Source organism: Pyrgilauda ruficollis, unplaced genomic scaffold (assembly GCF_017590135.1).
Source record: "Pyrgilauda ruficollis isolate IOZ18807 unplaced genomic scaffold, ASM1759013v1 scaffold105, whole genome shotgun sequence".
Taxonomy (NCBI): domain Eukaryota; kingdom Metazoa; phylum Chordata; class Aves; order Passeriformes; family Passeridae; genus Pyrgilauda; species Pyrgilauda ruficollis.
Window position 1 is genome coordinate 1784358 of NW_024508656.1, and position 26665 is coordinate 1811022.

Consider the following 26665-nt stretch of genomic DNA (forward strand, 5'->3'; position numbering starts at 1 on the left):
CATGTCCTCAGTCATGATCCAGAGCCAGGCCACCCTCCACTCAAAGGCCTGGGTGACCAGAGGATGGGGGTGCCACCAGAGCAGGCCTGGGGGCACAAGACTGAGGGTGCCCCTAGAGCATCCCCACTGCTGGAGCCAGGCAGGGGCTGAACCACCCCCTGTCAGCAGCACCGGGATGGCCAGACCGCATCTGTGCCTCCCTTCTCCCACCAGAATAAATACCATTCATTCAGAAGAAACCATTTTATTATTTTTTTTTCCCAAAGAAAAAAAGCAATATAAATATTAGAGTATAAAACTTGCGTGTAACACATCGACATTGGTCTATATGGGTATAAGAAGGATATAAGCATATATATAATATATAAGTATAATTCAATATTAGACACATTGAAAGGGCAAACGTGTTTCATTTCACGCACACTCGGAGCACAGACCACATGGAAAGAAGATACAGAGAAAATTGAAAATACTGATGTCCACAAGTTAGTTACTGCAATTAAAAATAACACGTCACTAAATACACGACACTCACTACGCTACCTCAGATTGCAGATTAAAAAGAAAATATAAAGACTACGATTCAGCTACAGCATTTCTAGGAGGGGGGCAGGTGGCAGCTGCAGGGGACAGGGTGGGAACCGCTCCCAGTGCAGCCAGCAACGGAGGTGGCTTGATCCCGATGAAACACGGAGGATGCTCCTGCTGCCCTGGTTTGGGGAGGGGGCAGGGGTGGGGAGAGCCTGGCTGAAAGGGCTGGATCTGCTCAGGTGAGTTACGTGTTAGTGATTAAAAAAGGAAAAAAACAACACACACCCCCCTGGGAAACTCGGTGTGTCCCTTTCCGGGCCACCCCACAGCTCCTCTCCTGGCTCTGGCTACACAAAGCCCCAAGCTGCCTCTCCCGGGGGCTCAGAGCTGCTTTGCTATGGGAAGCTGGCCTGGTGCTTTGGTGATGAGCACATGGAGAAACTCTAATCCTCATCCTTCCATTCTCCCCGCAGGTACAAAGCCCAAAGCCAGCGGGAGCATCACCTCCTCCTCCAGGCTGGCCCCGCACGGTCCCGTGTGTCACTCCCCCAATCACTGCCCCCCATTTTGCAGCGTCACCCCCGGCTCTTGGGTCCCTTGTCTGGATCTGGTCCCCAAACGCCACCGAAACAACCATCACTTACTCAGCCACCAACTCTGCACCAAAGCCATGCACCGGCAGCTCCGCGGATCCACCCTTTGGGCGAGACCCCCGGAACCGCCCGACCACCCCAAACAACCTTTGGGGCCCGAACTAGAAGCAATAATGAGTTTCCCCACCCCACCTGAGCCATCCCACCCCCTCCCACCCCTTCCCCAGGGCAGCCCGGGCGGCTGCCGGCGCGTTCACACCACGTGGGCATGCGAGGACTGTGCGGGTCCGTGGAGCTACTGCGCTAGTGCAGGTGTGAGGTGAGGGACGTGCATGCAGACACCGTGTGCAGACAGTGAAGCGTCGTCCCCGTGTCCCCTGGGCAGGGACCTGGCCAGGCCTGGCCGCGGGGGAGCGAGGCTCTCTTAGCCTTAATTCCATAAGAACATCGACTGTACATATAAATATTTACTGCAAAGAAGGATTGAGATGTGTCTGCTCTTCGGAGACCCCTAGAACTGCCGGGGCAGCTGCCGCACACCTCGGCATGCTCCTCATGGAATTCCCTGACTCTCACACAGCTGGAGGGCTTTTTCCTTATCATATTTCAGGCCATTAGTGGTTACACTTAAAAAAAAAAATTAAAAAATGCTTAGGATGCAGCTTTGCCATATTCCCTTTGACTCATGCAATATAAACACTTTTTTTTTTTTTTTTCAGATGACAGGTAAGCAGGAACTGAAGCACTCCCTACCAACTTCCAAATTCCAAAATCCATCGCTATCATTGGCTGGGGGTGAATTTTACGAATGGAAAATTTAACAGCAAAGAACTGGAGCATGGGCTCTAAGCTAAGAACTTCCTTTTCCTTTCCAAAAAACAGCTGAAGGGCTATAAATTAAAAGATCCACATTAAAATTATTTACACTGGGCAAAGCTGAGCACAAGCCTTGTGCCTTTCTTGGACTGCCTGGGAGCAAATTGGATCCAAAGACGTGGCAAAAGACCTTCTGCCCTTGCATATTCTAATACCCGAGGGATTGTATAAAACATTATTCACAGGGCACTTGTTTGCGTTCGGTTTAGATTCCGGATTGGTTTTCATCATGAGACCTGAGAGCAGTGAGCCCCTGCTCTCAGCTCTGATGATGACGAGATACATTCGCAGCATTTCCTACTTTTGCACCACAAAAAAAATTCACATTCGTCCTCCGGCCTGGGCTGTGGTTTTGGGGGAGTGCTGGAGCCGGCTGCCCTGTAGCTCTAAGGTCTCCTTTTTCTTCTTCACTACTTCTTCTCCTTCTTCCCGGATTTCTTCTTGTTGCCTCCGGCGGGGGCGGCGTTCTTGGCGTCGCGCTTGCCGGCGGCGTTGGTGAGGGTGGCGTTGCTGCCCGGGATGTAGACGTTCTGCCGGTAGTCGGGGACGTGCTGCAGGGTGAACTGGGGGCCGTAGCGAGCGCTCAGCCCCATCGTGCCATTGCCGCCGCCCAGGGTCGAGTTACCATCAGCAGCTTCTGTGGGGAACGCCGGGGAAGGGGGAAAGAGAAGGGCAGGATGTTAAAGCCAGCTGGAGACCCCCACCCCGAGCCCCAGCAGCCCCATCTTTGGGTGTCAAACCCAAAGCAACATCACCCTTCAGCTCCCCACAGGGCAGCCTGGCACAGAACTCCCCCCGAAACTGCCCATTACAAACATATTGTGCAGTCACACCATTAGTGATGCATTAAAGGAAATTCAATATTTATTTATTTTTCCGCCGTATCTAAAACCCTGCCTGCGGTATTTTTCTCCAGCCAGGTTTATTCAGGGAGCAGGACACGGGAGATGAGAAAGAAAACCCCTCCCCTGCAATACCACAAAATGGCTCTAGGAAGCCGAGCACGAACGAAATCAATGCCAGAGCGTGTCTGATGGTCCAGATCTGGGAGCAGGGGGAGGGGAAGGCAAATTCATTCCTGTCGCTATGCAAAGCTCCAGCACGGAGCGAGGAGTGGGGAGGGGCACAGGGCCCCCCGGGATGCTGGGGCTCTGCTGGATGCTGGAGACCAGATGGAGATGGGGGATGCACGGAGGCAGGGGGGCAATGAGCAGGGGGGATGGCAGGGCTCGAGTGATGCTGTTGCCATGAGCTGCTGCACGATCTGCTCCAGTGCAGCTGCCTGTGCACGGCTCAGGGGGGATCCTTGAACAGCCCTGCTCAGACATGGTTTGCTGAAATTCAGCCTTTGTCTGAGACGCTGTGGCTCCCATCTCAGCCTTTAACTGCCTCCTGCTCATGGCTGGGGCCAGGCCCTCCCGAAGGATGGGGACACCCAGCAAGGGCACCCAGAGAGCCCAAGGCAGAGCCCAGGGGTGCTGCTCCCTCCTTCCAGAGGCAGAGAGATTGTGGGAACAAAGGAACAGGCAGAGGTGGTGGGCTGGGTCCCCTCGTGTTTCTCCTCACTCCAGACCAGCTCTGTGCACGCCTCTGTGCTGCCTCTGCTTTCCCCTAAGCAGATGGAGGTGGCTAAGCCAGCCAGAAAGCTGGACAAAAAGCTGGATCACATCCCACCATTCCCTGAAATATGGCTGTGTACACATTCCCTTTGCAGGGGTCGGAAGGATGAAGCAACTGCAGTTTGAAAAGTTGCAGCTGCTCTGTTGGAGCGGGCAGGGAGGAAAACACAGCGAGGCTGAAAACAAGCGTGATATTGTGTCCCAGGGCAGGGCTGTGGGGTGCAAACAGGGAAATGCCTTTCACCTCCTGCTCTGGAAGCATTCCCCGCAGGAGAATTCTTCCAAAGTTCCCATGAAACGGGTTCCAGACCCAACGGGGCTTACAGGACCTTGTGAGATGTCCTGGGGAGATGTGTCTGTAATTAGTGACATTTATAGCTAATCCTCACTCGCCTGAGAAGGAGCTTGTTTCATTAGTAACCAACCCAAGGCCACACCCATGGAGGTGTTAGAAATGACCCCCAAGGGATGGGATGACTGGAGATGTGCAGGGACCTTCTCACAGGCGGACTACTGTGGAAGAGGTTTTACAGTGACTTCTGTGGGCCAGAGAGAAGTTGGATAAGAGGATCCATGTTTACTTGGGCTGTCCCAGCAGCTGCCTCTGCCCATCCAGATTGCTCCAAACACTGGTTTTTCATATTGTTCCCAGCTGCAAGGCGGGAAGATTCAGAGGAAGGATGGCTGGGAAGGGAGACAGAACCCTACAGCAAGGTCACAGCCCTGGGGGAAAATCAGGTCCTCAGATACTCTGCCTTGCGATGGTAGTGGAACCATTGGGGAAGGGATTTAACCCTCAAAGGACTGGATGGTGCAGGCTTGGCCTGGCATGGCCAGCGCTGCCTCCTGCTGAAGCCAAGGAAAACCCCTGGCCCAGGGTAAGGATGCATCCAAGGCAATAGTGTGAGCCACTTGTCACCCCGGAGCTCAAACAGAGCTCAGTGGGTGACAGTGAAAGATAAGGATTATTTAAATGGCCAGGAAATCACACCCAGGGATGGGTAGCACAAAGCTTAATGGGCAATTAGCGCTGCCCCTAATCAAAGCCCGCTCCAATCAACACTATTGGCTTGAAGAGAGAGCAGAAATGGGGGACAGAGGGAGCAAGGGTGACACGAAAACACCGTGCTGGAGGAAAAAACTGGTGCTGGGTCCCCATGCACACAGCCAGCACAGAAAGAGCCCGCACAGGATGGTAAGGGAAGGCCATTATCTGCAGCAGGGATTTGACTGACATCAAGCCCCGGGGCGGCCCGGAGCCGGGGACAGGCCGGGACAGTTCCAGCCTTGTGGACTGGGGGAGATTTGCTGCAGTAGAGCCCCGGGCTCCACCAAAGGCGCTGCTTAACCTGGAAGGGACCCGCTTAGCTCTGATCCTGGGGATTGCTGGAGCAGCAGCCAGAAAAACAGCTTTATTCACCAGCAAGGAGACCGGATCTGGAGACACTGGGTGATGATAACCACATGCAACCCCAAGGGCTGTTTTTCCATGATCGTTTTTCAGAGCAAAGACACATTTTCACATTGTTTCTTTCTCTTGAGTGTAAACAACTCCCTTGCCCCAGACCTTGTCCCCCTCCCCAGCCACGGCAGCTGTCTCCTGGTGTCTGCAGGGCAGCGAAGTTCAGCTGCAGCAGCTTTCCAAGAAAGCAACACTAAAGCCATTCCTCCTCCCTCAGATTCCTTCCCTCCCAACAGCTCAAAGGAAACATCCTAAGCATTTTGCACAGGGTTTTATGGCTGTGCTTCTATTTTTAAATCAAGGGGGGAAAGACTTGAAGGTATTTATAAATAAAGGCTCTATGAAAACCAGGCTCTTTATCCATAGTGCTGCACAGAATGATAATTGTCCTTGTTTTACACAAAGCCATGGAGACTGTGGCTGCGTGGGAACATCCCTCCCTGCCCAAGGCTTCTTCACAGCCATAAACCAGAACAAACCAACCCAAAACGACTCCAAACCACCCTCCTGGGAATACAACTCAAGGAGGCAGCAGCAGCCAGTAGGGAAAACCTTGGTGGGCCCATGGCTCAGCAGAGGGGCTCGGGGAGCTCCTGTGCACAGCCTTGTGGATTGGGGGAGTTTGTTGGGAATACTGAGTCAGGCATTCACTGGTTCCTGTGGTCCAGCCTCCAGCCACACACAACTTCCAGCCTTCCCTCCCCCTCACCTCACAGCAAGTTTAATTTACTGTGACTTTCTGGAACCAAGTAGTCCATAAAACATCATCTCCAGACTGGCTCTTTCATGTAACACAACCCCAGCACAGCCAGGTGGAGTTGTTTCAGTACAAAGCAAAGAGTTTGGGTGGAACAAGTGTCCCTGTCTACAGAAACCAGGTATCTCCTCTGCCTGGATCCTTCCTGACCCCTCTCTCTGTAGGAACGTCAATGCTTTTCCCCCTGGATCCCTCCTGACCCCTCTCTCTGCAGGGACATCAATAATTTTCCACCAGCTTTGGGATCTGTTGAGGCAGATCCTTTGCAGCCAGCCCAGCTAACCCAGATGAATCAGTCCCACAGCATCTCATCTATCAGCAGGAACCCGAGGGGCCCCCCAGAGCAGGAGTCAGGGTTTTCCCATGCTGATGGACACCAACCATTGGCTGAAGCCAGGATCATGGCTTGGAGCATCTCCGTGTCAAACTGGTTGTTGGGCCAGGCTCCAGCTTCCTCTCCATTCTGAGAGCTGTGGGAAAAGAAAACAAACAATAAGTTACTCCACTTCAGTCAGGAGGAGTGTGAGGGATGAGTGCATGCTTTAAACCCTCCCATAAACAGCACTCAGGGGCCAAGACCCTTTCAGAGGTGTCCATCCCTCAGCAGGCTCTTGAAGAATAACCACCAAAAGCACTTGGGAACTCGATGGTGCATCCAGCAACACCTTCCTGACTCCTGCTGCCTTCAGAGGCCACAGCCAAGCATCTCATCTCCTCAAAACCCCACCAATATGGAATCACAGAATGGTTTGGGTCAGAAGAGAACATGAAGATGATCTATTTCCAACCCCCTGCCATGGGATATAATGTCATCCACTGCCAAAATGACAGTGTCATGTCACAAAAACTGCAGTCCTAAAGCCCCAGAGATGCATATCCACCCTTGTATGCCCAGGTCCTCTGCCCTTCTGCAGGCTGAGTGGATGCACCTCCCAAGCTCTTTCAGGTTACAACTCCATTCTGCAGCTTCATTCATGTGAGGGAGGGTGAGAAAACCCCACAGTGTGCTGGGAATTCAGGTCATCACAGAGCAGCTGCCTGGCACCACAGAATCTGCTCTGAAAAGAGTCCAAGCTCAGTCCTGGGGAGGCTGGAGCTGCAGGGAGAGGAGAGCAGGCAGCATCTGGGCCTTGGCTCCCCTTGGCTGCTGGGGATGCTGAGCACCACGGATCAGCCCGGGAGAACTCCGGGGATGATGACAGACTTTGGCTGAGGAGGTTTTGTGGCCAAGGCTACAATCAGCACTGTGTGCAGGCTAACAAGCCCGGCTTTCATGTCTGCCAGGTGTCAGCTGTGCTCAGCCACCGCTCACTGCTCAGGGCTGTGCTCCCAGAGCCCCTCCAGAGCCTCCACGCTTCCTAAACATCTCACCAGCTTCCTGGGGTCCCCTCTGCTCTGTCCCTAAACGACCCCACCACTCAGATCACCACTGTCTCCTCTCCCAGTCCCTGCTCTGACCACCCACAGCCCTTTCCAACTGTAGGAATTCCAGGATTTATCCCTTGGCTCCCTTGGGATGAGGGCTACCCTGGGAGCTCTGCTGAAGTGAGATAGGGGAGGATGTGGGGTTGGAAAGCCCTTCCCATGAAGAAACCTTACCCCATTTCCCAGGAAAATGTTCAAACCACCAGGCTACAAGGCATGGAGGCCTCCCCCACCACTGTGCTCCCAGCTCAGGAGCTGCCAGACCCCAACGCTGCTCAGGCCCCAACATTGCTCAGACCCCAAAACCCTGCTCAGACCCCAAAACCCGGCTCAAACCCCAATGCCCAGCTCAGACCCCAACACTGCTCAGACCCCAAAACCCTGCTCAGATCCTGAAACCCTGCTGAGATCTCAGCATCCTGCTCAGCCCCTGAATTCCTGCCCAGCCATGCTCTGGGGTGTCCCTCTGGCAGCCCCATGCCTGAGCACTCAGCACCCTGCAAATGCCAGCGTGGGCACGGCCGGTGCCAGCTCAGTGCCACGTGCTGGGCACCAGATGGGCTCCTCACGCCCTGCTGGGCATCCCTCTGCCTGAGTGCCCCCTCCACCTGTACCCTCACACACAGAGCAGGCTCAATATTTGCATTTTGGAATTGGGATGGACCCACAGGCGCTGTTCTTGAAGGTTGTACCTGCCACAGTGACCTCGTAGCTGCATCAAAGCTCTGCAAGGAGAGAAGCCTTGAATGCACCTGAGCTTTCAGCATCCCTGTGAAATCCTGCCCCATGCACAGGGTGCCCAGAGCAGCTGTGGCTGCCCCTGGATCCCTGACAGTGTCCAAGGCCAGGCTGGGCATTGGAGCTTGGAGCAGCCTGGGACAGTGGGACATGTCCCTGCCCATTGCAGGGGGTAGAACAAGATGGTCTGTGAGGTCCTTTCCAACCCAAACCATTCTGGAATTCTGAATATATGTTCCAACTACCTTAGAAACACAATATCTGTCTGTAAGGATGCTGTGCAGACACTCCCAGGTGCTCTGCACAAAATCTAGTCTTAAGCAACTTGTCCAAAGATGTGCAGGACCCGAGCCAGGACCACAGGACCGTCCCTCCCCTTCTGTATCCCGTGCCTGACCCATCCCCAGCCGGGCACAGGGCGCTGCTCCCACACCAGTTAATCTTTAGGGGATGCAAATAAGCACCAGTGGAGCACCGGCTGCCCCGGCACGACCCTGCAGGCAGCATCCTGAAATCCCTGTTGCCTGCGCCTCCCGGGGCCTCCTGGGCACGATTTACAGCCCTCCTGCACGCCGTGGGTGGTGGCACGGTTTCAAAAGCCAGAAGTGAGGCGTTCTCCCCTCCCAGTTGACTCCCCCGTGATGGATGTGCTGAGATCCTCGGCCGCGGGTCCCCTGCCCCGCCGGGCGCCGTGCCAGGACAAGGCGGGGACAGCCCTGGGGCTGCAGCGACCTGTTCATGTCACAAACAGGGCTGGGAATAGAGCCCCGGGCTAGATCCAATAAAGGACTTAGGAACCTAAACTCCACTGCAAACCACAGCCCATTCAGCCACCCGTTAACCCCAGCAGCTCCTGCCCCAACCCCAGTTGGAATATGAGGTTCCCAGGTTTTTCAGGGTTTCAGGAAAGCTGCTCAGAAACATCCCTGAGGCTCCCAGCTGCTGATCCTGTTTCTAGGAGCTGCCCTAACATGATGGTGGTACCCAGACATGGGGGAGAGAAAGCACAAGAAAGTATCACATTCATTTTGTTTGGTTGTCTGTTTTGTTTTTTGTTTTTTTGGTTTGGTTTTTTTTTCTTCTTTAAATGTAGTATTCCGGTGGTTTGAACTCTGTCCTGAAATCAGAGGCTTGGGTTCAACTCCCTCTTTGATGTGGCAGTGCCAGCATCACATTTTCCACCTCCCAAAAGACTCTTCCCTCCTCTTCCACCCCTCCTTCAGGCAGAGATGTTCCTCCTGTCTCCTGTCAAAGCCTCTGTGTCCTACAGCAGTGGGAATGCACGGAAGGAAAGGCTCACCTGTGTTCAGGAGATTCACCTGCCCCAGGACTCCTGACCCCACTGAGCTGCCCAGCCTTGGGCCAGGGCTGCATGCAGGCACAGGCAGCAGAGCTGACACCACTGGGCACCAGACCTGGCCAGGAATGGCTTGGAAAGGGAGGGATGAGGGGTCTGGGTAGTCCCTGCAGCCTGGGAGGGGTCTGAGTGGCACAGCCCAACCCTCCCAAGGGGGGTGGCTGTACCAAGAAATGTGGCTCTTGCTCAGGCTGTTCTGAGCTCTGGGTTAGAGCTGTGTGTCCCGGGGAAGGAGGACTGAGCATCACCAGCCAGCTCAGCATGGGCAGCACTGCAGACCCTTTTCCTTCCTTGTGCTCTTAGGGAGGGATGAACACGTGAACTCCTGGCATGAGCCTCACCAGCCCCTCCACTTTGGGGGACACCCAAAGCCCTACCTCCTCTTAATTCCCTGTGGGATCACAAAATCAGACTGGAAGAGGGGCACAAATCATAGAATCCTAGAAAGGTTTGGGTTGGAAGGGTCCTTAAGGATTCTGCAGTGCTCCTAGGTGCCACCTTCCAAGCAGAAGGAGCTCTCCCAGCCTCTCCCACCCTGCCCTGGGCTCCAGTGCACAGATCATTTTGGTGGCTCTCATATGGCCCTGCTTTTGTTGCAGTGAGGAGCCCAAAATTTGGAACAGTGCTCCAAGTGTGGATCTGTGGGTGCCACAGGGGAATTGAGGGCAACTTCTTGTCCTGCTGGCTACAACCTCACCAGTAAAACCAGTCAGTCTCCACCACAGCAAGGATGCACTGGTGATTCATGTTCAACCTGACACCCCATGTCCCTTTTTTCACCCTTACTGCACCCAGTGTTCCCGAATTTTGCACAAAGAGCCCCAAAGCTGTGTGCCTGCTCCTCATGATGCCACGTAGAAAAGCTATTTTAGAAATGCCTTAGCATTGCAAAAAAAAAAAAAAAAAAAAAAAAAGGGCATTGAACTCACTTCTCTAAGCAGGAAATTCAAGTGTCTCAATTACTTGCAGCGCAATCATCCAGAATTCAGAGGCACAGAAAAAAAACCCAAGGGCTGTAATCTAAAAACATCCAAAAATAACTCCTCACAGCAGAGAATGCACACAGCTGATGGCCAGACCTGGCTGCCTTCCACGGCTATAGGATGGGGCTGTGAGTCACAGCTGTGAATCACTGACTCAACAATGAGCAGCCCTCCCTGCCCTGCTGCCCTGCCCGGGGTGGGCACAGCCCAGAGCCCCTCCTGCCACTGCCACCCACCCCTCCACAGCTTTGGATGCTGCTGCAGGGAGCCTGCCCGGAATGGGAGGGCTGGTTCCTATGGAAATAGTCCAGGGACTGGCTGGTTTTAATACAAATGCTGTTGATTCAATAGGGTGTTTTTCTAAAAACCCATCCCCCATAGGACAGATTTTTTTTTTCTCTCTGTTCACTTCTACTCCACACTTCAAAGCTCAGAAAAGAGCTGGCTTTCATTTTCAGGAATGCTTCCAGCGTAGCTAGAACTGAGAGAAGGAATCAAAGCCACATTTGAGACAAACCCGGGGGTGCAGCATCTACAGGGGCTCAGGGCATGGTGGACACGGAGCACAGGCCAGGTGCTGTGTCAGGAGAGGCAGGTACAGCCTCTGCACGCCCTGGAGCTGCCTTCAATAAACCTGGCTGCATGGAAATCATGGAATAACCAGACAAAAGGTTTTTCTGGCAGCCCTGCCAAAGCCCCACTGCATCCATCTGCATCCCAACACTGCCCCACTACCAAGAGCTTCCACAGGCACCCACACCGGGGGGCACTTGGGTGCTTTGCTCATCAGCTAATTTGCAGCACCCTCAGCCATCAGGTCCCTTTTTATCTTCCACTTCCAGCACAAAATTATTCCACTTCGAGCACAGAATTATTCATTTCCTTGCGGGGTTGCCATGGAGCTCATCGCCATGGCAGCCAAAGGCCTCGCAAACATTTATTTGCACAATCGCCCGATGGATTCCTGAAAAATTGTTTTCCTTGCTCTGCAGCTGGAAACACGAGTCACAGCAGCGCCACAACAAACTGGGAGAGTTGATTCGTGCCAGAGCAGTGCTGTCAGAGCCCCAGGGGATGGAGAGGGCAGCTCAGTGCCCCAGGGTACCGCAAGGTGCCTGGCAGGGCTGTGGGCAGTGCTCGGGCTGGGGATTTTCCCGGGACACCCTCGCCATCCTCTCTCCTCTCTTTTGGGGGCTTTCTGGCTCCTATGGCAGTGCCCTCTCCCAGCCCGTGCTCCTGGCTGTTCCCAGGCAAGGAGTTGTGACTGGGATTTACTTCTCCTGCCGGCCTCTTCTCCTCTCGCTCCCATGGACACGGCAGCCCCGGATGCTGCTCCCCCTTCCCCTCGGGCAGCACCCAGCCCTCCCCGCCCCACGCAGCTCCCGGAGCCAGGGCTATCGCCAAGCCCATTCCTCCATTCCCATTCCCGAGCAGCCCCTGCTCGCTGCGGGCTGTCCCCCTGCCCCATCCCCCTGCCCTTCTCTTCCCTCTCTCCCAGTCTCCTCCCCATCCCCCCGCTGCCTCCCACACGCGGCTCCAGCCGGAGGCAGCAGCGGCAGGAAAATCTCAGCCCGAACATTCCCCGGCTGGCAAAGTGACAAGTGAGAGGGAGCGGAGCCGTCCCTGCCGCTGCTGAGCCTCCGCTGTGCTGCAGGCGTGCGGGGACACAGCCCCGAGCCTGGGGACACTGCCTGTGCCTGGGGACACAGCCCCGAGCCTGGGGACACTGCCTGTGCCGGGGGACACAGCCCAGGGCGAGCATCCCTCTGTCCTACTTCCCAAGCCGGCACCCCGCAGCCCCCACCCTCCCCCAGCCCCCAAAACGCCGGGATCAGCTCCAGAAGTGCCACAATTCCCGGTCCCGGGCAGAGGACGCTGCCCGCCCTTCCTCCAGGGCCCCTCGGCTCATTCCCGGCCCTTCTGTAACGCAGCTCCAAGGCCTGGAGGGAGCTTTAAGATCATGACTTTGCAAAGATGAAAATGTTAGCAAGGAACTGTGAGTGGGGGAGCATTTCCAGCCTCCCAAAGCGCTGGGGAGCCTTTACTTCCAGCCTGTGGAGCTGCTGGGATGCTGTTCTGCTGGATGAAGGCGGAACAAAAGCCCACAATGTTCCTAAAATGGGGCCAGGGCAGCGTCCCCTCTCCCTGGAACTCTTCTAACCCTCCTGAAGGAGACAGAGCTCAGACTAGTAATTATTTCCCCCAGGCCATCCTGCCACCATCCATGTCCCAGACATGCCAGGAAGGATATTTTGGGAAATTCTTTGGAAAGGTTGTTGTGCCTGTTTTTCAGAGCCATCTCTGCAGCCGGCCATGGCACGTGCTCAGCTGTGCAGGAAGCAGATGGAGGGAGAAAAATTAAACTAAGACACATAGCACCTGTTAAATTACCTAAAATAGCTTTTCTATACATAAAACAAGTGATGAAACCCCTGATATTCTTGGGGCTCTCCACAGTGAGAAACACATCCCATCACCTGGATAGTTCCTTTTCTCCACAAAAGACTTTACAGCTTTTGTCCCACTTGGCAGGATCTGGAGGGTTCAGACTTCAAGAGCCATGACAAGTGCAGATAAAGGGATTATTGGCCCAGAATGGTTCATAAGGGAAGGAAATAGTTTAAAAGGGCTCCATGATGTAGAAAGAAGCCCAAATATTGAATCTGCTGAGATTTGGGCTGTTAGTAGCCAAAAGGGTGGCCCCTGCAAGCAGGAGTGCTCTCAGTGGCAGAGAGGACAGCTCTGTGGTCTCCTGACTCTGGAAGGGGAGGTGGGGTGGGACAGGACACATCTCTACAAAAACCTTCAGCTTCCAATCCCAAAATCAGATCAGCTCTGCAGGAAGAGGGGGAGGGAGAGGAGCTATACAGGAAAAAGTCCTGCTCCCAATATCAAAAAAACTCCTGCCTGCCCAAATCCACTCCAAAATTGCACCCCAAGGCTGCAGCCCACGCCCAGAGCAAAGCCAGGCTCTGAGCAGCCTCAGAGTCCTTTAAAAGCAGTGTTTTGTCTGTAGGGTTGACAGGAAACCCCAGTAGTTAAATCACAGCATTGCTAGGATGGAAAAGTCCTCTGAGATCATCAGTCCAGCCATGAACCCAGCACTGACAATTCCAGCACTAACCCAAGCCCCAGGTGCCATATCTGCACAACTTTCAAATCCTCTCAGGCACAGAGACTCCACCACTGCCCTGGTATCTGTTCCTACTCCTGACTACCCTTTCAGGGAAGAAATTTTCCCAATATCCAGTCTTAACCTGCCCTGGTGCAAATTGAGGCCCTGCTCCGGAATGTTCCCCCCAGACACACACGTGGGGTCAGTCCTGGTACAGTCATGCACACTGTCCTGGTACAGTCATGCACCCCAAAAACACACCACAAGCCTTCCCTTGGCAACACCTGCATGCTTTGAGCCACAAGAACTCCCCTGATAGCTTACAGGACTATTCTTTATTCCTCTCTCCTGCACACACAGGCAGCCCAGCCCCTTCCCAGCTCTGTTCCCTGCCCTGGACTCCAGCCCCTCTAAGCCAGTTGTCATCAATCTTTTCTGTTCCACAACCCACCAGGTCAGCCTGGCAGATAAAACAGTCTGGCCCTTCCTGGACTTCTGTGGTTCAATCAGAGGTGCTTGCTGAGTGAAAGCCACACAAACAGGCTGGGACTGGTGTGGGCTTCAGCACTGGACACAAACAACCACCCCAAATACTCCCCAAAAAGACAACTTCTCTCCCAGGTTCCCCAGGATGTGGCAGAAGTCGGTGATTTGAGCTGTTCAGCCCCAAGGATTTGGCAGGGGGAGTTCCCCTTCAGAGCAGAGCTCCTTCACTGGCACAACTCCTCTGGCACTCAGAGTCACAGCCCACATTAAGCACAGCAGCTCTCACTCTAAGGAGAACACTGTCACTTAGATTATGGCTGTTCCTTCAAAGCAGTGCCCTCAAATAGTATTCCAGAGTCTGCTGTGACTTTTCAGGCTGCAGGGCTCCACTCACACCTTCCCCAGGCCTTGGGGAGGCAGCTGAGAGCAGCTCCACACTCCACATGCTGCAGGAGGTGTGGAGGAATCACTACTGAACACCGAACAGGCAAACAAATACAACCCAGGCAGAAGAAGCAGGAATTTTAACCCAGAGACTGTTACAACTTTGTCATTCACCCAGAATGTGTGGAACCACACCTGGCAAAGCAAATACCACTGCTGGCTTAACCCTGGGGCGTGTTTGGGATGGCAATGTGAGGATTGTAATTATTTCCTAAACTCCTCGCAGGGGCACTTCCCTCTGCTGCTCCTCGTGCTCCTGTCAGTGAGAAGCTGCAGCCTGTCCAGCAGCCCTGCCTGGCATGTGCCCATCTCCACGTTTTCCATGAATGAGCAGAAGGCAAATCCATCAGTGTTTATCTGCACAGCCCCACTGGTGCCCTGCGCTTTGCAGCACCTGCTGTTGGATGCTCTACAACACAACACAAACTCGCAGCGTAAATTCCTCGGAGTTTGCAACAGCCCCAGACGCCCCAGACACCCCTGGGTCTGCCTTTATTTATTTTTAGGAAGGATGTGGGCAAAGCCTGCAGTTGTGGCCAGTTGTCCTTCTGCTGGGTGTCCACCCCCATGCTGGGTAAGCCCAGGAATGTCTGTGGTTCCCTCTCTGGCCCCAGCTGCTCCGGAATGTTCCCCCCAGACACACACGTGGGGTCAGTCCTGGTACAGTCATGCACACTGTCCTGGTACAGTCATGCACCCCAAAAACACACCACAAGCCTTGCCTTGGCAACACCTGCATGCTTTGAGCCACAAGAACTCCCCTGATAGCTTACAGGACTATTCTTTATTCCTCTCTCCTGCACACACAGGCAGCCTGTTGATAGTCCTGCAAGCCCAACTCTTGAAGTTCTTGCATGAAAACAAAACAAAGAATGAAAAACAACAACAAAAAAAAATCCCTCTTTTCCTTCCTGGCTCTCTCTTGCTGCAGCACCTCCACTGTGAGCCCCCGGCCCCTCGTTTGTGGTGGGGGATGATGGCTGGGGCCAGGCAGGGCAGCTGTGATGCTGTTTGATAAACAACTGAAGCGAAGTGAACATCACCATTGGCTGTGCTCAGCCGGGGAGGGGAAGCCTGGCTAGCAACAGCTTTGGGAAGCATTAACAAAGGGGGATTTAGGATTGGAGAAAACAAATGGAAGGGGGCTGTGAAATGGCAACTCTGCATCTTCTCTACACGCTGTGCTCCTCCCTCCCCTGGAGTTGCCATGGATTCTCACACTGCTTCCCACCTCCCTGTGATCCCCTGGCGCTGTCTCTGGGGTGTCTCCTGCCTGCCATCTCCTCCCAGCCTGCCCACACAGCCCAGAACTGTCCTCAGCGCTGCCACAGGATGCCTCCCAGGCCTGTCTCACCCTCTCATGTCCACCTGTGAGAAACACAGAGCCCTCCCCATCCTTCAGGAAGGAAATCCTGCCTCCAGCCAGGTGTTTTCCTGAACAAATCATCACACAGACCCTAAAACAAAGAGCAGCCAGGGTCAGGCAGCACCATGAACATGCAGGGAACAACAACGAAAACAAACCAAAACAACAAGATGGGTCCTTTGTACCAGCCCCACTCTCCCCCCCTACACCACCAGCCTCCTCCCACAGGGAAACCCCACAGTGACGATCCCACAGGGATACCCTGAGATGCTGCTGGACCATTCATCTACTGCACTTTGGCCAACTCATCACTGTAATCTCTGCTAGAGCCACTGATCTGATTTATCCAGGAATGGCATCTGCTGCTCGGAATCAGTCTGAATTCATTTCCATTTGCCCAGCGACAGCATGGGTGTGTTTTTTTTTAAGAAAAACAAACCACAAACATTATTAAATTAATCATCCTATCCTCCTATTTCTCCCAAACAAGATTAATTCTGTTTTGCTCAGGTCTGCCTCGCTACCACATTTTCAGAGCATATTGTCTGAGCTCCTCTCTCCTGAGCATGTGCACCAGAGCTCTCCCATGTTTCAGAACAAAGAGCAGATTCCCTTTGTTGTCCTGGAGCAGCAGAGATGTAAGAGATCAAGAGCTGGTCCCTGCCTCATTGAGCTTCCCCTGCTCTGCCTGGTTCCAGGTGCCCAGAGACATGTGGGATTTGTTGTGATGGGCAGGGCTGTGTGGAGAAGAGACAGGATTGTTTCTTCCCCAGCTCCCATGGAGACAGCAAGGCAGAAATCCCAACACGGGTTTGAGCTTGTTTCTGGCTTAGGGTCAGTGCCAGGCTCCCCCCACGATCCATCCAACCCCCTGGCCTAAGCTGCTGTGTCTTTATTGTTAATTAATTTAGGTCAAATAGAGTTAAGAGCACATCCCTTTTTTTGATTTTCAGCTGAAAGGCAGGCTGTGCTCCCCTAGCACCAAGCAGAGCCCTGCACTTCAGAGAGCTCGTGGTGCTACAGAGCTTCACCTGTCAGCAGGAGACACATTTGTACAGGGTTTAACAGCAGAGAGAACAGCAAGCCGGGCTCAGGCAGCTGCACTTGCCCCCTCTTTAATGCCTGTACTACCAAGCAGTGCCTGGGGAATTCACACACCAGGCATCAAAACTCTGGGAAGAGCATGGGAACAGCACAATGGTGAGTGGGCTGCTTTCCAGGATCTGCCTGTTTGATCGCCAGGGAGATGTCAGGGCTAGGCACCGAACATATGAGAGCATTTTCTATTTCCATCCTTTAATAGTGTTACACAGGTTTGGATTAAAAACATCCCCCTTCATTTAACTTAAAACAGGGTGAAAGAAACGGGGAGGGGGGGGGGGAATCTGCAACAGCAGTTTTGTTGCAAATGTGGACACAGGCAAGTGGGGAAAACCAGAAGGAATTAAAATCCACTGAGTTCTTCCAGTTATTTCAGCAGCAGCCTGTGCTTCAGCAAAATCTCTTTCCAAAGCCAGGGTTCAGCCCATGCTCTGGGACCCCCTGCCACAACATGGGGCTCAGAGCAACCTGGTCCAGAGGAAGGTGTCTTTACCCATGGCAGGGGGTGGAAAAAGATGAGCTTGAAGGTCCCTTCCAACCCAAACCATTCTCTGATTGAAGAGCAGCTGTTCCAGGGCTGTCCTGGGCACCCAGGTCACAGATCCTCAGCAGTGGCTCATGCACCAGAACCAACATTTCCCACTCGTTCAGCTCCCCACACACACTCTGAGGCTGCCTGTCCTCTTGCCCTCTCTCTTCCCACGCCACAGTTGCTGCTCTCTTAGGCACTGGGAAGGCGATGGAGCTGGTGAAGAGATCCAGGCAGGGGCTGGGAGCTGAGCTGAGTGTCACTGTCCCATGACCTGAGGAAAGTCTCTGTTACTGAGCTCAGGGGGTCTGGGCTGCATCAGCTCTCTGCCCTGAAGAGTCCCAGCATGATGCTAGAAGAGGGAGCAGCAGAGCCTGCTCTGATGGGGCTCATTTACTGCCTTCTCACAGCAAAACAATTACAGCAGCTGTGGTGCACTTCTGCATTAACAGGGCTTTGTTAATTGTCATTTGAACTAGAGCGGAAATGCTTAGAAAGATTTTCCTTGATTAAAATATTGTCAGTGATGGGGAGCTCAACAGACCTCTGAGAAAACCATTCCAGCTACAGCTTTGCTTTAAAGTCCAAGGCCAGCTTCTACTATGAACACTTAATCTAATTACATCAAATGCTCACTCCATTTTAGCTTTATCAGCTGGAATAGCAAAGTTTAATCACTTCAACAAGTTGGCTATAGCAATCTCTTAATTTTCTGATAAGATATATTATTGAGCCAGACCCAGGGAAAGAGTCAGGCACAAGCAGCTGTTTAATTGCAGATGTTTAACTACAAGCTCTGACACCAAAATCCACCACCCACTACTCCCATGTCACCATTTTAAACTCCACAGGAGCTGCCCAAGTGGCCACCAGGAATGGCAAAGCACAGAGATACAGTGCCTGAGCCAGCCAGATGAGCAAGCACATCACCCAGATTTATTCCTGATTATTCAGAGAGCATAACCCTCAGGTATGCCCCAAAAGATATAATCTTTCCACATATACATTATCCTGGAGCCAGTCTCCTCATACACAGTAACCTCTGGCTGGGGTATTCACAGAGAAAGGTGGAATTCAGCTAAAGTTCTCTCTTTCAAGGGAGTTGACCCTCTGAAGGGGATCCCTGCTTATGAACTAGGAGAGAGGATGGGAGAGGCAAAGAACAACATTTTGCTGTCAGTGGTCTCTCACTGTGCACCAAGACAAGCAAGCTTGGTGGGCCAGAGGCGAGAGAGCCCCAGTCAGGAGCAGGCTACTCAGCTGGGAGGTCTCTGCTCTGCTGCTGGGGCCTCTCTTCTGACTTCACACACACCCCAGAGAGGTGGTGGAATCTCTCTCACTGGGGATATTCCAGAAGTGTGTGGACACAGTCCTGTGCTGTGTGCTCTGGGATGACCCTGCTGAGCAGGGAGGTGGGACCAGGTGAAGCTCTGTGGTTCCCTCCTCCTGACCCATCCTGTGGCTCTGTGAGCACACCTCAGCAGCACAGAGCTCAAGGCTCCATGATTGGTAAAGTGAGTGATTTCCAGTGGCTTCCGTGAAGGGAGAGGAATTAAGATTTTTGACTCAGGAAGGAATTTACATGCTCAGAATCTACTTTAGCAAAGAGGCCTTTCTCTGTGAAACCCATTGTCCATTCCTCCAACCATCTCCTGACTTCACCTGGAGTTCCTTCCAGTTCCTGAGGTGCAGACACCAAACCCAGCCACACCACGGCCAACAGCAGCTGTCACACCAAGCACAGCTGACACAGGAGCAGCCCTATTTCTGACTCCATCAATGACAGGGACACCCACTCTCAGAGCTGCCACTCATGGACTTTCCAGCACTGAAAGTGGCACACCAAGAAAAGAAACCTTCATCCCACAGATAAATGAAGAAAGAGCCACTTACCCACTTGTTCCAGGTCTCTGGGTCTGAGAGAAGCGCCAATCTGTGTTAGGCTGAGCTTGCTGCAAAGAAAAGGAAGAGTTTTAATACCTCCATTCTTGCTTTTGAAAATGAAAGTGAACTGATCTTGGATTATTTCAGTCTGGAATATCAGCATGTTCTGTCCAAGTGAAGCAAATCAATTAGAACAAAGAGAAAGCTCCCCCTCCCCCTTTCTTGAGTATTTCTGAAGCAGCATGAATAACAAAAACCATGACAAAAACTGTTCAGAGAATAATCTTCCAAAGCAGCTCAGGAAACCAGGCTGTGAAAGAAATGAAGCATGAAATAAACTGATAAGGGCATGAATTCAGCAGGAGCAGTGGTACCACAGTAATGAGCTTGGAGGAGGAAGCGGGTGTGAGGGGGTGGCAGAGTTAATTGATACTGAGAAAGATGCTCTTAATACTCTAAGGTAAAATGGTAACAGACCTTCCCAATCTCTCTTTTTTCTGTCTTTAAAAAGGCCTGCCTGAGATCTTGCTTTCATGCATGGTATTTGAATGACTTTTCCTAGCTGTTGTGGCCTTGGAGCACTACAATATTTTTCTGTCCACAGAAAAAAGAATAAACTTCCGACAGCAAGAGGAAAAAGCCTTATTTGTTTAGGAGACACAATAACCTTCAGACACAGCAGCACACTTTGTAACCTCATTAATAAGCCCCCATATCACTCTCTGCCAGTGTTATTTTACAACCAGACAATGAACATTTTGTAAATAAGGAAGGACATGGAGCAAGCTTGTATATTCCTGTTTGAATCATGCCTTTGTAGAAAGCACTAAATAGCACAACTGTTTCTGTCGGGAAAACACACACACTTCCGAAAATCATGATCATCTTAATGAACTCCAGGGTGATGACATACTACCTGGAAAGGACAATGCTTCCCTCAGCTATTTTAGGAAGGAGCAGTTCATAGTCCATACACAGTGAAACATCAGTTTTATAGGATTATTCTGCTTGTACATGCAATTACTAAGGAAAAGTGAAGACGAGTAGAGCTGACCTAGATTTTTATTTAGTAGATGTGCTCTCACTAATTTCTCTGCAGCTTTGATGATACTCATGAAAGAAGATATTAGAATAAATTACTCCCCTAAAATAGATGCCCCACTGGTCCCCATGCTGCATGTAAATGAAGCTGTTGAAAGACTTGCCCTCCAGATTTCAGATACGCATTTTTGCACACGCTGACACACAATACTGCACTAGATAAGCCCTTCCCAATATTTTGAATAGCCCTTCCATATTTTGAATTCCTGTTGTAATTACCATTTTCAAATTTAGGGCAGGCATTTGTGACACAAAATTGCTTCACTTTTTATATCCCAAAGTTATAAAAGCTCCAGCTAAACACAGTCACCTACATCTATATTTAGGCATCTGAGTACAAACAGCTCAAGTTTTCAAAGCTTGCCGCTCCTCAGCCTCTGCAAGCCCAAGGGCACATAAGGTCACCAGGATCTTTGTGAATAATGTCACTCCTGACATTTCAGTATTTTAGTGCTGAATACTGAATTCAGCTCCTCGCTCAACATGACCAAGCTGGAAAACGATCCCTTGCCAAGGCACAGTTAGTAATTAATAACACTTGGGGTTAAAGAAATGAGAAATTTCTACAAGGCACCTCTAAAACTGAGCAAAAGAAACACAGGCAGACTTTTCTTTCACATAACCTCCTCCGCACCACAGCTCATGTGCCATGTAGCAGAAATGGGTTAAACAGAACCAAGAAGTTAAACCCCCAGAAAACCTGTTCCTGACCACACTAAGAATCACTTTAAATAGAAACAAGTATGAGTGGGGCCAAGGGGAAACTCTCCACTGCTACAAACACAGAGTCTTTGATTCTATAACGCTGCTTAGCCCCTTCCCCCACCTCCACCAAGCCAAGCCAAAACTTTCACCTGCCACCACCCAGGAGATGACAGTGACACATGTTCCCTAAGGCCACTGTCTCAGGAGGAAGGACGGACAGAACAGCCAAGTGGCCTGGATATGACAAACTGTTTCACTCAGCAGGGAGGACAGTAAGAAACAGCCATCTCTTACCCCATCGCAGGGACTTGCTAAGGTGCTGGTCACCTGCTCATAGGCAGCCACAGTCTCCGCAGTGCTAGAATGGCTGAAGGGCTTTACAAAGAGGAAATCGCTCTGCTCAGACATGGGCGAGAAACAAGAGGTGTAATTCTGTGCCTGGGAGGTCAAGCCCGCTCCTCCCACGTCCAGGTACTTGATGAAGCCATCTGGCTTCATCTGCCCTCGGAAATGGGAGGCGGGCTTGCGGCCAGTCCCTCGGCAGCAACCTGCAAAGGTCCAGCTGGCACTGCCAGCTTTGAGACACCGGGCAGCCGCCAGCCCGAACATCACACAGGACACGAGGGAGATGGACACCAAGGAGATGATGAGGTAAAGAGTTAGGTTGGTATCCTCAGAAGAAGGCTGGGGGAGGTCCAAGGACTTGGAGAAGTCCTGCACACTGTTTTCCTCCGGAGAAATGACTATTACCACGGAGGCCGAGAGGGATGGCGTGCCATTGTCCCTCACTTCGACCACCAGCCTGTGGGAATCTTCTGACTCCCTGAGAGCCTGTGCAACCCTTATCTCTCCAGAGCGGCGTTCCACTTGGAAAGGCAAAGCCTCAGCAGACTCCTGCAGCTGGTAGGACAGCCAGGCATTATGGCCACTGTCAGCATCAACTGCTACAATTTTAGTTACCAGATAGCCAGGCTCTGCCAAGGCCGGGATGGCTTGGTGGAAGGCAGAGCCCTTGGGGACAGATGGGTAGACAATGTTGGGAGCATTGTCATTCTCGTCCAGGACAAACACATGGACCACAGCAGTGCTGCTCAGAGCAGGAGACCCAGCATCCTTCACCTCCACAGGCACCTGGAACACCTTGTCCTGCTCGTAATCCAGAGCTCGCACGGTGTAGATGGTGCCATTGTCCTGATCGATTCGGAAGTAGGTTGAGATAGGTGCATCCTGCATCCCATTGTCCAGGATGGAGTAAGACAGCTTGGCATTGCTACCCTCATCAGGATCTGATGCTGACACTGAAAAGACAGAAGTTCCAGGGAGGGAGTTTTCCTGAACATGAGCTGTATCAAAAGGGCTGGAGAAATTCGGTGCGTTATCATTCACGTCAGCAATGCGGAGATAAAAGGTTTTTTGTGTGGCCCTCTGGGGGGACCCTGAATCCACAGCCCTCACTGTGATGTTGTATCCACTGGCCTTCTCCCGATCAAGGGGACCACTGGTGACCAGCGAGAAATGCTCTTTAAAAGATGACACTAGTTTAAATGGGAGCTCTTTTGCTATCTGCAGACGGACCTGCCCGTTGTCACCCGAATCGCTGTCCTTCACACCAATGAGGGCAATCACTGTGCCTGGGGCTGCATCCTCCTGCACCGGGCTGGACACAGAGGTCAGCACGATCTCTGGGCTGTTATCGTTGATATCAATTAATTCCACTCGCAGGTGACAGTGGCCTTCCATGGCTGGGGATCCCTTGTCCCTGGCTCGAACCGCAATCTCGTAAGCACTGGATTCCTCGTAATCCAGAGGGGCTTTGGTTCTGATCTCCCCTGTACGGGCATCTAAGGAAAACAGTTTGGTGAATTTACCAGGTGCATTATTGCTGGTTTTGAAAGAATATTCCACATCCCCGTTGGGACCTTCATCCAGGTCGGTGACATTCAGCTTGGTGACCAGAGTGCCCACTGGTACATTCTCCTCCAGAAGTACCTTGGATATGGGTGGGTCACAGACAGGAGGGTTGTCATTTGCATCCAAGACATGGATGGTAACCCTGGCAGTGCCAGATTTCACGGGATTCCCTCCATCCAGGGCTGTCAGTGTTAGATGATGAACAGGCACTTTCTCTCTATCCAGTGCTTTTTCAAGTACGATCTCGGGCATTTTAACACCATCTCCTCTCACGTTGATGCTCAGGGCAAAATGCTTGCTGGGGCTGAGCTCGTAGGTGGAGATGGAGTTGGAGCCCATATCTGGGTCTTCTGCTACTTCCAAGGGGAGCCGAGTCCCAGGGTTGGCTACCTCAGTGATCTCCAACACCACCTCTGGCTTGGGGAACTGGGGCGCGTTGTCGTTCACGTCGAGGACGTCCACCTCAACACGGTGGAGCTGGAGGGGATTCTCCATGACGAGTTGGAGGTGCAGAGAGCACGTGGGGCTCTGCCCACACAGTGCCTCCCGGTCCAGCCTGCTGTCCAGGAGCAGCACACCTGCCGCCAGGTCCACCTGGAAGTGCCGCTGCCCACCCTCGCTCACCAGGCGCAGGTTGCGGGCGGCCAGGCTCCGCACCTCCACCCCTAAGTCCTTGGCCAGGTCGCCCACAGAGAAGCCCGGCTCGCGATCCTCGGGCACGGAGTAGTGGAGCTGGGCGCAGCTGGGAGCCGGCAGGCAGGAGAGGACTGCGAGCAGCAGCGGGAGCTGCCATGGCAAACTCCGTCCCGCGAGCATCCCGTGCCGGGTGTGCGAACGGAGCAGCGCGGAGAGGAGCGGCGGCGGCTCCGCGCAGCCTCCCCCTCCTCCCCGCCCCCGCAGCCGGCCCCGGCAGCCGGAACCCCTGCGCCCCGGGGGGGTCCGAGCGGGTTGTGCAGGGAGGAAGCCGCCGCCGGAGCCGCCGGAGCCGGACGGGGAGGGATGGAGGAGGCGGGGGAGGGGACGAGCGCAGCCCGGCCGGCTGAACCGCTTCTCGATACGCAAAGACACACAAAGTCGGCGAGCGGAGGGGATGGACCGAGTGACAGTTTTACGTCTCTCCACAGCCCCCTCCTCCTCCGCCTCCTCCTTTTTCTCTCCCTCCTCCTCCCCTTCTCCATCTCACCGCCTTCCCCAAAATACGCACGGCGTAGCCCTCCCCTTCCCCCGCTGCCGCCACTCCGCCCCCGCAGCGCCGGGAGGGCGCCGGGGACTCCCGGCAGCGGGGAACCCGCTCCGCCCCGCCCGGCTGCTGGCACCGGGCACCGGCGGACACCCCCGCCCCAAAGCCGGTCGGTTCGGTGCCGAGCCCCGCGAACACCGGGGCTGTGTTCAGGCTGGAGACCACACCCCCGAGCTCACCTCGCTGCACAGGGTGGGATCCGCGGAGGGTTTCACAAACATGAACTCGCTGATATCCGAGACCGGCGAAAAGCAGGAGCGGTAACGAGGGGCGGGGGGTGCCGTTGCTGTCACCTGCACGCCCATCACAGTGTCCCCTTTCTTAGGCTCATAGTGCAAGTGCCCAAAGATGTGGCTGGGAGGAGGCTGAAGCGTGTTCACGCTCTCCACGCAGCAGCCCTGGTTGGCAGGTGCAGAGCCCCGCCGGAGGCACCGAATGCCCAGCGCTGCCAGTGCCACCAGCGAGACGGTGGAGATGAGCACCAGGGACACAATCAGATAAAGCGTAATAGTGGGCAAGCCCCCACCATCAGTGGCCTGAGCCTCGGAGCCCTGCAGGGCCTCTGGACCCTTCTCCTCCACCAGCACCACCAGTGTGACAGCTGTGGAGAGCGGGGGCTCCCCGGCATCCCGGACCACCACCAGCAGCTCGTGCTCAGAGGCGTCCGTCTCCTGCAGAGCCCGCATGATCCGGACCTCCCCGGAACGCAGGGCCACGCTGAAAAGCCCCAGGTCTGTGGCTTCCACGAGGTGGTAGGATAGCCAGGCATTGCGCCCCGAGTCCGCATCTATTGCCACCACCTTGGTGATGAGGGCAGGAGGGACGATGGAGGGGGAAATTCGGAACTGAGTAGCAGAGTCCTCCCCAGCCCTGGGGAAATGCACCTGTGGGGCGTTGTCGTTCTGGTCCACTACAAAAACATGAACCAGTGTTCTGTTCCTCAGGGCCGGGGAGCCACCATCAGAGACCTCCACGTGGAACTGGAGATAGGTGGTTTGCTCATAGTCAAAAGGGAATTTGGCGGTGACCTGCCCATTCGTGGGATGTATCGAGAGGTAACGAGTAGGATCCAGGCCTGGATCTGTCCCACCAGCTCGCAGAATGGAGTAGGACAGGCGGGAATTCTGCTCCGAGTCAGGGTCAGCAGCAGACACTGTAACCAGCACACTGCCCACTGGATTGTTTTCTGCCACGAGCACTTCATAGGACGCTTGCTCAAACTGGGGAGCGTTGTCATTGACATCTATCAGGGTGATTGGCAAGATGGTGTGGCGGGAGAGGGGGGGATTGCCCAGGTCCGAGGCAGAGACGGTGACGTTGTAGTAGGCAACATGCTCCCGGTCCAGGCGGGTGCTGGTGAGCAGCGAGTACTGGTGCTCGTAGTCCTTACGCAGCTGGAAGGGAAGATCTGGAGACACGTGACACAGGACCTTGCCCTGCTCGCCAGAGTCCCTGTCTCTGACGTGTATCACGGCCACCACTGTGCCTGGCAGTGCATCCTCGCTCAGGGTGCTTGAGAAGGAGGTGAGAATGACCTCAGGGGCATTGTCATTGACATCTGTGATTTCCACCACCACGCTGCAGTGCTCCTCCATCGTGGGTGACCCCATGTCCTTGGCCTCCACTTCGATCTCATACACTGTCGCCTCCTCAAAGTCCAGGTTGCCCTGGACACGAATCTCCCCAGTTTGCTCATCAATGGCAAAGATCTGGCGTAAGGCAGCTGAGTTGTGGCTACTGAGGGAGTAGCGGATGTCTCCATTGGGTCCTTCGTCCACATCCGTGGCATTTAGCTTCACCACAAGGGTGCCCAGCGGCGAGTTCTCCACCAAGCGCGCTCCGTATGATGGTCTGTCAAAGACCGGGTGGTTGTCATTGGCATCCAGGACCTGAATAGTGATGCGTATCTTGCTGGACTGGGGGGGAGAGCCCCCATCTTCAGCAGTCAGGACCAGGTAGTGGAAAGCTCTGAATTCCCGGTCCAGGGCCCGCTCCAGCACCAGCTCAGGGAACTTCCCACCATCAGTGCGGGCCTTCACGTTGAGGTTGAAGTTGTCATTGGCACTCAGGTGATAGGTCTGCAAGGTGTTGGTGCCCACGTCAGGGTCCTGGGCTGGCTGGATAGGGAAGCGGGCACCCAGCGACGCCAGCTCGTAGATGCGCAAGGAAACCTCATCGCTGGGGAACTCCGGGGGGTTGTCATTGATGTCCAGGATCTCCACCTCAATACGGTAAAACTCCACCGGGTTCTCGATGGCAAGTTTCAAGTGGAGGAAGCAGCGTGGGTTCTGCCCGCAGAGCTGCTCCCGGTCTATCCTCTCGCTGACCATAATAACACCGGTGTTCACATTGACAGAGAAGTACTGGGAATCCGAATCCGACAGTACCTGCAGATTAGCTGCCGCCAGTTTAGCCACATCGGTGCCCAGGTCCTTGGCGATA

At 53.6% G+C, this 26665-nt stretch overlaps 1 protein-coding gene across 5 annotated transcripts in view; it reads right to left on the minus strand.

Annotated features, from left to right (window-relative positions):
• Positions 1-228: 228 nt before the first annotated feature.
• Positions 229-26665, minus strand: part of LOC121355170 (protocadherin gamma-B4-like) — a 42081-nt gene continuing 15644 nt past the window's right edge. For 2 of the 5 annotated variants that reach the window (XM_041470411.1, XM_041470430.1), the window contains exons 2-4: positions 19276-19334; positions 6220-6308; positions 229-2637 (exon numbers count right to left, since the gene is read on the minus strand). In XM_041470411.1, the coding sequence (XP_041326345.1) occupies positions 2411-2637; positions 6220-6308; positions 19276-19334 (375 nt within the window). In that variant the 3' untranslated portion in view covers positions 229-2410. Of the gene's footprint in view, positions 2638-6219; positions 6309-19275; positions 19338-21366; positions 24260-26665 lie in introns of those variants that run through there. The other 3 variants (XM_041470420.1, XM_041470403.1, XM_041470395.1) reach the window with 3 other exon arrangements.